The 12,648-nt window shown below is 36.8% G+C and overlaps 2 protein-coding genes across 4 annotated transcripts in view; one reads left to right on the top strand and one right to left on the bottom strand.

The window, feature by feature from the left end:
- RB1 (RB transcriptional corepressor 1) overlaps positions 1 to 12,648 on the top strand; it is a 166,975-nt gene that overhangs the window by 105,678 nt on the left and 48,649 nt on the right. The window lies entirely within an intron of this gene.
- LPAR6 (lysophosphatidic acid receptor 6) lies at positions 1,858 to 3,830 on the bottom strand. The gene has a single exon (XM_002742672.7). It carries the CDS (start codon positions 3,138 to 3,140, stop codon positions 2,106 to 2,108), a length of 1,035 nt encoding a protein of 344 aa, XP_002742718.1. The 5' UTR covers positions 3,141 to 3,830; the 3' UTR covers positions 1,858 to 2,105.

The following is a 12,648-nucleotide window of genomic DNA, read 5'->3' as shown; positions in this document are numbered from 1 at the left end:
CTCCGCCCCTTTCCCCAAGATCAGTAAATTAGTAGTTGCTTTTCATCTCAGTATGTATAAGAATGTAGTGTATTTTTATTGACTAAAGTGTGAATCAAATAAAGGAATTTTAGGTCAATGGAATAAAACACATTTATATTATGTCTATCCTTCTCTTTGTATATAAAGGACCATAGTATCTTACTAGGTTTTTTTTTTGTTTTTTTTTTGTTTTTGAGATAGGGTCTTTCTCTGTCATCCGTGCTGGAGTACAGTGGTGTGATCATAGCTCACTGTGACCTGGACCTCCTGGGCTTAAGGCACTTAAGGATATGTTTTGCTTTAGGTTTATCTAAAGGAAACGATGTATCCAAGAAAACTCCCACTGTTATTTTATTGAAAGTAGGTTAACCTGTCCAGCAAATGATTATGATTTTTCTGAAATCATTACAGCTTAAACCTAGAGAATAGCAAAAATCAAATTTATGTCTTAAAAGAGTTATTTGTCCAAGCTGTATTCAGGACTTGAAAGATTAAATCAGATAGGTTGATGCTGAATTTAATTGCATGTCCTTTGTCTTAAATACAAGGCATTCTTTTTTAGTTAACTTTGGAGAACTGCTTGAATTTTTTAAAAAAAGAATATGTCAGCTAATAAAAAAGTTTTAGTGTATTTGTTACTTTTTTCTAAAGTATACCTCAGAGCCATACCCGTTTTATGTTTAGTGAAATGAAAATATAATTTTGTTTAGTTATGTGGCCTAATAGTTTTGCTGCTTTATAATATGAGGAACTGTGTCTTTAATAAATCATTTTGATGTACAGTAACATCTTGCCTACTTGAAATGTTTTCAGCTATCCAATATTTGGCTTAAAATGGTCAGAAGAGTGAAGGAAAAGAAAATATTTACAGTTATGTATCACGTAACAGTGAATGACCGCATATACGATGGTGGTCTCATAAGATTATCATACTGCATTTTTACTGTACCTTTTCTATGTTGAGATATATTTAGATACAAAAATATCATCATTTTACAGTTGTCTACAGTATGCTATATAGTAGCATGCTGTCTAGTTTGTAGCCTAGAAGCAATAGGGTATAACATATAAGCTAGGTGTGCAGTAGTATATACCTTCTGAGTTGTGTAAGCACATACTATGATGTTTACACAATGACATAATTACCTAAGCAAGCGTCTAAGCAACACACGACTGTATATTACTTTCTAAATGCCAAGTCCTGTGTTTCACTATCTCTGGTGTTTCTCTGATCTAACATTTTTTAAATGTAAGTTCTTGATTGTGATATAAGTGCACCTTTAAAATACACCTCTGGTAGTATTTTATTTTTTTGCTAAGTAAAAACTTAGCAAAGTAACATTTTATTAGTTTTCTTCCTCTCAATTTTTGTGGCATACATCATTTTGAAATTGGGCACGTTATATACAGAAAATCAAAATAGTAACTTCAAAGCATGCCATATAGATAGTATCTGCTTTCTACAAATCGCCTGCACAGACAAAACCCCCAAAATGTTATCAGTGTGTTACTGCTCAAGCTCTTCCAACAATGTTAATATGCTATCATTTCTACAAGAAAACTACATTTTAAATTATATATATATTAAAATACTCCAAAAATATTTGATTATTTCAAATTACTCTTTTCTCATTGTTATTATAGTTTAAGAAACATGATTGATAGTTTCCATTCACAGTAAAAATGGTATGTTGAATAAAAATATTAAATACTTAAACATATAAATAAATTAGTATAAAATAATTTGCTAAGTTAAATTATTTAATATAAAAAGGAATTCAAAGACATTACAGATTGTTAACACATAATTTAAATCAGTCACTTTTAGACATTGAATAACTTTAAGAGTTTTTTTAATGAAGAAGGAACAAATCAAAATGGCTCAGAAAAATCGGAGTGTATACACAAATAAAATACATGTTAATGCTTAACATATTGAATACAAATTTTCTTTATACTAATGACTTTAAAATGTCCATGTGTTAATTTTCTTTTGGAGGTGGAAAAATAGTTTGTCCAAAAAGACACTTTTCGCACTTGAAGGAACTTGAAAGTTCTGTCCCAGTGAGTCCCAATGTTTTATTTCAGGCAGCAGATTCATTGTCAAATATCTTACTTTTTAAGGTCTGTAGGTTATGCTGAATAAAATTCTCTGCACCTTGAACTTCAGAGAATCTGGAGTCATTTCTCCTGACAGACCAGTTTTTCATTTTTATTGAATTCTGAATTGTGTCCGATGTAAAGTAGTAAACTATAGGGTCAAAACAACAGTTTGAAACAGCAATGCAGAGAGTGATTGGGTACATTGTCCTTACTGCTGCCACTACTGAGCAATTAACAAAAATTTGTGTTCTCACAAGAGAATATAAAATAAGGTTGATATTGTAAGGAACAAAACAGAAACAGTATATGATCAAATGTACAAAAATCATTTTTAAAACCTTGGTTTTGTTTATTTTGCTTCTACTTAATGTAACAGGTTTATTTAAAGTTTTTAGCACCATACTAGAACAAGTCACATTTAAAATTAGAGGAATAAAAAATCCCACTATTTCGATGAAAATTACAATCCTTGAGAGATATGTTTTCCATGTGTCTTCTGAAAAATTTTCAAAGCAGGCTTCTGAAGTATTGTTACCCTGAGAGTGGGTAGACTGAAAAAAAACGGCGGGTGCACTTCCTCCCATCACAGTTAACCACACGCCAATGCAAACAATCTTTGCATTTCTTTTGGTTCTTAGAGTCTTTGACTTAAATGGATAGACAATTGCCAGAAATCGATCTACACTAATACAGGTTAAGAACAGAATGCTTCCATACATGTTGGTATAAAACAGCATCACAGAAATTTTACAAAGTAAATCTCCAAATGGCCAGTTTCGTGTTGCAAAGTAAAAAATCCTGAAGGGTAAAGTAAAAACAAAAAGCAAGTCTGACATTGCCAAGTTGATCATGTATGTTGTGGTTTCATTTCGGACTTTGAGGACACAGATGAAAATGTATATAGCAACACAATTGGATATTAACCCAAGCACAAACACCATGCTGAACATACACCCATACAAAGTGTACTTAAAGGAGTCATTATAGAAGCAGTCAGAGCTGTTAATGCTTACCATCGTAAAGGCACGTTCAGTTTTCAGTTTGGAAGTACTTTCATCGGCTGCAGTCTCCTTTGGTATTCAGATTATAACCTCTATAATCTCCAATTTATTTGCAAATTATCCGGATCTTTGGATGGTTTTATAAATATTTCCTTTTTCTCAGAAAGATTCAAAAGAAACATGAAATCTGTTGCTGTGAAATTTCTGCTGGACTCTTCAACAGGAAAATACTTTCATTTTTTAATCTTCAGAAAATTCATGAATCCCAAGGCTCAGTTAACTGACAAGCAACCTTTAAAAAATACAGTCAACGAGGCCAACACATAGGATTATAAATGTAAAGAAAAGCTGTATTCTGTGACGAGAATGAAACCATTTGTCTTCTAAACTTGTATTGCAGTAGTCACGATGAATACTCCAAAGTTAATGTTTCTTTATACCCCAAGATATTAATCTTAAGTTATCAATCTTATTTTCATTTCAGTGGAGAGTTTCAGAGACTTGAACATTCCCAATTTGTCCCATTTTACTTCTTGCTTCTTTTAAATGAAGTTTTCCTTTTTTGTTTTCCTGCCGTATGATCCCAGATGGTGGGAAGCAGAAGAGTCTTTTAAAGATGCCAAAATAAATTCCAAAGCACGTTAGCTCTTGCTGAATTGAGGCCTTTTCCTCAGTTGCCAGCTGTATCTTGAGGTCGCTTTCTCTGAAGTGAAAAAGAAAGGCTTGCTAGATTTGTAATATGACATCACAGGAAGAAGAGGCTGGGTTTGGACAAAGAAAGTTTCAGCCCAGTTTGTTTGCAGTTCCTTTAATCTGATAATGTGTCTGCTGGGGATATACCTAGGAGGCTTGCAAATAGTCACTAGCTGTTTAGCTGCATGGTCTGCTCATTACGTTTTTTTATGCAGAAATGCCTGCTGGTGTGCTGGCAACTTCTCAGAATTGTTGTAGTAGTAATTGAAAGAAAAAAAATCACTATTAAGCCTGTTGTTCTCTTATTTGATTGCTTTTGTGTTTGGAATATGACATTTTAAAAGAAAATATATATGGGTGTGTATTTATAAATTGAAATTGTTAATGATATCTTAATGTAGCATTTCAAAGAACTGTTTGATGGCTGTCAAATGGGCCTTTAACCTTTAAGGTATAAAAAGAATTTGACTCTTGGTTTCTGTTTTTCCTAATTATTCCTCATATTTAATTTAATTGTTGTGATTGTGAGTAGCTCTTATCCTGCATCTCATTAGTTTTTGATAAGCAATTTTCTCACATACTTTTCTCTTTCCTATGAAACTGAATTAATATTTTAGAGCTGTTTAAATTTTTAAATGACTCATTTCACCAAAGAACAAATTCAAGAATGTTTATCTGTCGTGTGGTGTTAATGTGTTAATCTTACTTTACCAGTGAATTTAAACACAAAATGAGGTTGCATCTTTTTTTTTTTTTTTGAGACCTCTGTTACCCAGGCTGAAGTCAGTGGCTCAATCTCGGCTCATGGCAAAGTTGCATCTTTTTAAACAAAATTTTTCTAACCTTAAATTGATTGAAATAAGGTTTAGAGAATAAAAATCCTACTACTTGGCTAAATTTTAGTTCATCGTCTTATCTTAATTCTTCCCCCTAGCTCTTCCTTTAACCCCTTAATATGATATTAACCATATATTGGAACATATTTCAGATTTCGTCTTCATTTAAAAGTTTCTAAGAGTGGTTTCTCTATATATTTATATTTAAAGTATACTCATATTTTAGGCTGGGTATAGTGGCTTACACCTGTAATCCCAGCACTTTGGAAGACCGAGGCTGGTGAATCACCTGAGGTCAGGAGTTTGAGACCAGCCTGGCTAACATGGCAAAACTCTATCTCTACTAAAAATACAAAAATTAGTCTAGTGCTGTGGTGCACACTTATAGTCCAGTTACTTGGGAGGCTGAGGCAGGAGAATCGCTTGAACCCGGGAGGCAAATGTTGCAGTGAACCGAGATCACACCACTGCACTCCAGCCTGGGCGACAGTGAGACTATCTCAAAAAAAGTATAGGCTGGACACAGTGGCTCATACCTGCAATCCCAGCCCTTTGGGGCTGAGGTGGGCAGATCACGAGGTCAGGAGTTTGTGAGCAGCCCGGCCAGCATGGTGAAACCTCATCTCTACTAAAAATACAAAAATTAACTGGATGTGGTGGCATACACTTGTAATCTTAGCTACTCAGGAGACTGAGGCAGGAGAATTGCTTGAACTTGAACCTGGAAGGCAGAGGTTGCAGTGAGCTGAGATTGCACCACTGTACTCCAGACTGGGCAACAGAACAAGACTCCATGTCAGGAAAAAAAAAAAAAGTACGCTCATATTTTAAAGACTCCAAAATCCAAAGAAGAAAGTATACGTATAAGGTGAGGGTAGTTAAATATAAGTGTTGTTTGCTCAAAGATTGGGGATATCACAACCTCTATGGCACATGTTTTTCTTGTTTTAAATATATATATATATATATTTTTTTTTTTCAGAAAAGGCTAGATCAAGTTGTGCCTGTTATTATTTTTTTAATTTGGTCCAGTTTTAAGCTGAAACAATTCATCTTGGGTATCAATTAAGTAATATAAGAACATTTTTTTCTCACAAATTAATTAGCTAATTTAAAAATAACATTGTAACATGTGTTGTGTTGTTTTGCACCACTCTCTCACACTCAACAATTGATGAACCGTAGTCTATTTCTACTGTCTTGATTAGGAAACTCATCTATTTTCAAATGACAAAAAAGATGAGTATTACTTATAACCAAATACTTAAAGTTTTGAAGGGCTGAATATCTTTGTACCAGAAGACTGGTAGAAGCTAGGTGAACATTAATGAAAAAAGGAGTGGTTAATAAGCTTATATTCTCATTGGGGAAAATTTTTCTGTTAGTAGTTATGTCTTACTGTTTTTTTTTAATTTGGTTTTGTATGTTTTAAGGAAACATAAAATCTTCGTAATTTTCTTTCAAATTGGTAGTCTCCTCTTTAGTCATCTTTAAATAACGAAATATATGCAGTTGTATACTCTGATCTTGTCCCACTTTTACTTTCATTTTGAATATGCCATTTTCTCATTCAAAGAATTAAAATATATTAATTCTAGTTTGGAATATTCTTCCACATATTGTTACTCACTTGGTATTTACTTAACCATTCATCTATAGTTGTCTTTTTTTTCTTTTTCTTGTTTCTTTTTTTGGGGGGGGGGAAGGGAGTCTTTCTCTGTCGCCCAGGCTGGAGTGCAGATCTTGGCTCACTGCAACCTCTGCCACCCAGGTTCCAGGGTTTCTCTCTGTTCAGCCTCCCAAGTAGCTGAGATTATGGGGGCCTACTGCCACACCCAGCTAATTTTTGTGTTTTTAGTAGAGATAGGGTTTCACCATGTTGGCCAGGCTGGTCTTGAACTCCTGACCTCAAGTTATCCACCTGCCTTGGACTCCCAAAGTGCTGGGATTACAGGTGTGAGCCACCTCACCCAGCCTGTTCATCTATAGTTTTTTAATGTTTGAGTTATTGGGGCTTAAAAATGGATAGATCACTATTTGTTGAATTAGACTTTTCATTATTAACATTATCATAGTAAATGTATAACTCTTACAAAATTCTTGATTCATTGTAGAGTCTCACATGTTTGCTGATGAGTGAATCATATCATAAACCTGAATTTTGTTGTAAGTTGTTTCTACTGAGGAAGAACAGTAGCAGAGGGACTGTTTCAATAGGAAGAAGATAATTGATTAATTTTCCAGATATTTAACTTGGCTTCTAATAAAGGAACCAAAGGGAAATTTAGAAACTTTGAAAGATCCTTAGGTTAGAATTGGAAAAATACACAGTAATTACTTGCAAAGGAAGTGAATGAATCCACAGAATCAATTATATTTAATAGATACTTTTGTATTTGATAGACTCAAGCAAACTGTTATTTTAATGTGAGAGCTCTATACTTCTGGAATTTAACTCTAAGAATCAATATATTTCTTATATGGGTTTTTTTGGGGGAGGGAGGTGAAAATCAAACAGAGCCAGACAGATGTTAAAATCGTGAAGATAGAAACAGCTCTAGTCTGCAGCTCCCAGAAAGATCAATGCAGAGGGTGAGTGATTTCTGCATTTTCAACTGAGGTACCTGGCTCATCTCATTGAGACTGGTTAGACAGTGGGTACATCCCATAGAAGGTGAGCTGAAGCAGGGCGTTGCCTCACCAGGGAAGTGCAATGAGTCAGGGAACTCCCTCCTATAGCCAAGGGAAGCCCTAAGGGACTGTGCTGTGAGGAATGGTACATTCCAGCTCAGATACTATGCTTTTCCAATGGTCTTTGCAACGGCAGACCAGGAGATTCCCCTGGGTGCCTACATCACAAGTGCCCTAGGTTTCGAGCACAAAACTGAGTGGCTGTTTGGGCAGACACCCAGCTAGCTACAGGAGTTTTTTTTCATACCTTAGTCATGCCTGGAACACAAGCAAGACAGAACCGTTCACTCCTCCGGAAAAGGGGCTGAAGCCAGGGAGCTCAGTGGTCTAGCTCAGCGGATCTCACCCTGACAGAGCCCAGCAAGCTAAGATCCACTGGCCTGAAATTCTCGCTACCAGCACAGCAGTCTGAAGTCGACCTGGGATGCTCGAGCTAGGTGGGAGGAGGGGTGTCTACCATTACTGGGGCTTAAGTAGGTGGTTTTCTCCTCACATTGTAAACACAACCTCCAGGAAGTTTGAACTGGGCAGAGCCCACCGCAGCTTGGCAAAGCTGCTGTAGCCAGACTGCCTCTCTAGATTCCTCCTCTCTGGGCAGGGCGTCTCTGAAAATAAAAGGCAGCAGTCCCTGTCAGGAGCTTGTAGACAAAACTCCCATCTCCCTGGGACAGAGCACCTGGAGGAAGGGGCACTGTGCACGCAGCTTCAGCAGACTTAAAATTCCTGCCTGGTAGCTCTAAAGAGAGTAGTGGATCTCCCAGCACAGCACTTGAGCTCTGCTAAGGGACAGACTGCCTGCCCAATGGTCCTTGACTCCTGTGCCTCCTGACTGGGAGATACCTCCAGGAGGGGTCAACAGACACCTCATACAGGAGAACTCTGGCTGGCATATGGCAGTGCCCCTCTGGAACAAAGCTTCCAGAGGAAGGAACAGTCAGCAATCTTTGCTATTCTACAGCCATCGCTGGTGATACCCAGGCAAACAGGGTCTGGAATGTATCTCCATCAAACTCCAGCAGACCTGCAGCAGAAGGGCCTGATTATTAGAAGGAAAACTAACAAACAGAAAAGAATAGCATCAATATCAACAAAAAGGACATTCACTCAAAAACACCATCTTGAAGGTCACCAACATCAAAGACCAAAGATAGATAAATCCATGAAGATGAAGATAAACCAGCGCAAAAAGGCTGAAAATTCCCAAAACCAGAATGCCTCTTCTCCAAAGGATCACAACTCCTCACCAGCAAGGGAACAAAACTGGTTGGAGAATGAGTCTGATGAATTGACAGAAGTAGGCTTCAGAAGGTGGGCAATAAAAAAACTCATCTGAGTAAAAGAGCATGTTCAAACCCAATGCAAGGAAGCTAAGAACCTTGAAAAAAGGTTAGAGGAATTGCTGACTAGAATAACCAGTTTAGAGAAGAACATAAATGACCTACTGGAGCTGAAAAACACAGCACGAGAACTTTGGGAAGCATACGTTAGTATCAATCTGAAGATCAACTTAATGAAATAAAGTGTGAAGACAAGATTAGAGAAAAAAGAATTAAAACAAACAAAGCCTCTAAGAAATATGGGACTATGTGAAAAGACCAACCCTACGTTTGATTGGTACACACGAAAATGATGGGGAGAATGGAAACAAGTTGGAAAACACACATCAGGATATTTATCCAGGAGAACTTCTCCAACCTAGCAAAACAGGCCAAAATTCTAATTCCGGAAATACAGAGAATACTGCAAAGATACTCTTCAATAAGAGCAATCCCAAGATACATAATCATAGATTCACCAAGGTTGAAATGAAGGAAAAAATCTTAAAGTCAGCCAGAGAGAAAAGTCGGGTTTCCCATAAAGAGAGGCCCATCAGACTATAACAGCGAATCTCTTCAGAAACCCTACAAGCCAGAAGAGAATGGGGTAATATCAACATTCTTAAAATAATTTTTAACCCAGAATTTCATATTCAGGTAAACTAAACTTTATATGTAAAGGAGAAATAAAATCCTTTACAGACAAGCAAATGCTGAGAGATTTTGTCACCACCAAGTCTGCCTTACAAGACACCTGAAGGAAGCACTAAATATGGAAAGGAAAAACAGGCACCAGCCGCTGCAAAAGCATACCAAATTGTAAAGACCATCGACATTATGAGGAAGCTGCATCAACTAATGGGCAGAATAACCAGTTAGCAAAATAATGACAGGATCAAATTCACACATTAAAAATATTAACCTTAAATGTAAATTGGCTAAATGCCCCAATTAAAAGACACAGACGGGCAAATTGGATAAAAAGTCAAGACCCATCGATGTGCTATATTCAGGAAACCCATCTCATGTGCAAAGACACACATAGCCTCGAAACAGAGATGGAGGAGGAATATTTACCAAGCAAATAGCAAAAAGGAGCAGGGATTGCAATCCTGTCTCTGAGAAAACAGACTTTAACCAACAAAGATCAAAAAAGACAAATGATAAAGTGATGAATGCAACAAGAGCTAACTATCGCCTACCAACCAAAAAAAAAAAAAAAGCCAAGGACCAGATGGATTTACAGCCAAATTCTACCAGAGGTACAAAAAGGAGCTGATACAATTCCTTCTGAAACTATTGCAAATGATAGAAAAAAAGAGAGACTCCTTCCCAACTAATGTTATGAGGTCAGCATCATCCTGATACCAAAACCTGGCAGAGACACAACAAATAAAGAAAATTTCAGGACAATATCCCTGATGAACATCAATGTGAAAATTCTCAATAAAATACTGGCAAACTGAATCCAGGAGCATGTCAAAAAGCTTATCCACCATGATCAAGTCACCTTCATCCCTGGAATGCAAGGCTGGTTCAACCTACACAAATCAATAAACTTAATCCATCACTTAAACAGAACCAATGACAAAAACCACATGACTATCTCAATAGATGCAGAAAAGGCCTTCAATAAAATTCAACACCCCTTTATGCTAAAAACTCTCAATAAACTAGGTATTGATGGAACATATCACAATATAATAAGAGCTATTTATGACAAACCCATAGCCAATATCATACTGAATGGGCAAAAACTGGAAGCATTTCCTTTGAAAACCAGCAGAAGACAAGGATGCCCTCTCTCACCACTCCTATTCAACAAAGAACTGGAAGTTCTGGCTAGGGCAAACAGGCCAGAGAAAGAAATAAAGAGTATCTGTATAGGAAAAGAGGAAGTCAAATTGTCTCTGTTTGCTGATGATATGATTGTATATTTAGAAAACCCCATTGTCTCAGCCCAAAATCTCCTTAAGCTCATAAGCAACTTCAGCAAAGTCTCAGGATACAAAATCAATGTGCAAAAATTATAAGCATACCTATACACCAATAATAGGCAAACAGCCAAATCATGAGTGAACTCCCATTCACAGTTGCTACAAAGAGAATAAAATACCTAGGAATACAACTTACAAGGGACATGAAGAAACTCTTCAAGGAGAACTACAAACCACTGCTCAAGGAAATGAGAGAGGACACAATCAAATGGACAAACATTTCATGCTCATGGATAGGAAGAATCAATATTGTGAAAATGGCCGTGCTGCCCAAAGTAATTTATAGATTCAATGCTATCCCCATCAAGCTACCATGGACTTTCTTCTCAGAATTAGAAAAAATTTCTTTAAATTTCATATGGAACCAAAAAAGAGTCCATATAGCCAAGACAATCTTAAGCAAAAAGAAAAAAAGCTGGAAGCATCATGCTACCTGACTTCAAACTATACTCCAAGGCTATAGTAACCAAAACAGTATGGTGCTGGTACCAAAACAGACATATAGACCAATGGAACAGAAGAGTGTCCTGACAAATAACACCACACATTTACAACCATTTAATCTTTGACAAACACGACAAAAACAGCAATAGGGAAAGGAGTCCCTATTTAATAAATGGTGTTGGGAAAACTGGCTAGCCATATGCAGAAAACTGAAACTGGACTCCTTTCTTATATCTTATACAAAAATTAACTCAAGATGGATTAAAGACTTAAACATAAGACCTAAAACCATAAAAACCCTAGAAGAAAACCTAGGCAGTGCTATTCAGGTCATAGGCATGGGCAAAGACTTCATCACTAAGACACCAAAAGCAATAACAACAAAAGCCAAAATTGACAAATGAGATCTAATTAAAGAGCTTCTGCACAGCAAAAAAACTATCATCAGAGTGATCAGGCAACCTACAGAATTGGAGAAAATTTTTGCAATCCATCTGACAAAGGGCTAATATCCAGAATCTACAAAGAACTAAAACAAATTTACAAGGAAAAATAACCCCATCAAAAAGTGGGTGAAGGATATGAACAGAGACTTCTCAAAAGAAGACATTTATATGGCCAACAAACATATGAAGAAAAGCTTATCAGCACTAGTCATTAGAGAAATGCAAATCAAAACCACAGTGAGATGCCATCTCATGCCAATTAGAATGGTGATTATTAAATAGTCAGGAAACAATAGATGCTGGAGAGGATGTGGAGAAATAGGAACACTTTTACACTGTTGGTGGGAGTGTAAATTAGTTCAACCATTGTGCAAGACAGTGTGGTGATTCCTCAAGAATCTAGAAACAGAAATGCCATTTGACACAGGAATCCCATTACTGGGTATATACCCAAAGGATTATAAATCATTCTAGTATAAAGGACACATGCACTTGTATGTTTATTGTGGCATTGTTCACAATAGCAAAGGCATGGAACTAACCCAAATTCCCATCAATGATAGACTGGATAAAGAAAATATGGCCTATATACTCCATGGAATACTATGCAGCCATAAAAGGGATGAGTTCATGTCCTTTGCAGGGACATGGATGAAGCTGGCAACCATCATTCTCAGCAAACTAACACAAGAACAGAAAACCAAACACTGCATATTCTCACTTATAAGTGGCAGTTGAACAATGAGAACACATGGACACAGGGAGGGGAGCATTACCCACTGGGGCCTGTTGCAGGGTCAGGGCTTAGGGGAGGGATGGTATTAGGAGAAATATTTAATGTATATGATGTGTTGATGGGTGCAGCAAACCACCATGACACATGTATACCTATGTAGCAAACCTGCACGTTCTATACATGTATTGGTAAAGACAAGTCTTTTTTAGGACTATTGCCATAATGGGCATGTAGACTGATTTGAAATGATAGTATATGTGCCCTGGCAACATAGGGAGATCCTATCGCTACAAAAAATTTAAAAATTACCTGGGTGTGGTGATGTGAACCTGTGGTTTCAGCTGCTTGGGAGGTTTTGGTGGGA

The sequence above is a fragment of the Callithrix jacchus genome, chromosome 1 (genome assembly GCF_049354715.1).
Source record: "Callithrix jacchus isolate 240 chromosome 1, calJac240_pri, whole genome shotgun sequence".
Classification (NCBI taxonomy): Eukaryota; Metazoa; Chordata; class Mammalia; order Primates; family Cebidae; genus Callithrix; species Callithrix jacchus.
The sequence above is the reverse complement of the archived record's forward strand: the minus strand, read 5'-3'. Positions and strand labels throughout refer to the sequence as shown.

Bases quoted from the DNA above. Each gene is read 5' to 3' on its own strand.
- LPAR6 (XM_002742672.7), bottom strand. From the start codon at position 3,140: ATGGTAAGCATTAACAGCTCTGACTGCTTCTATAATGACTCCTTTAAG.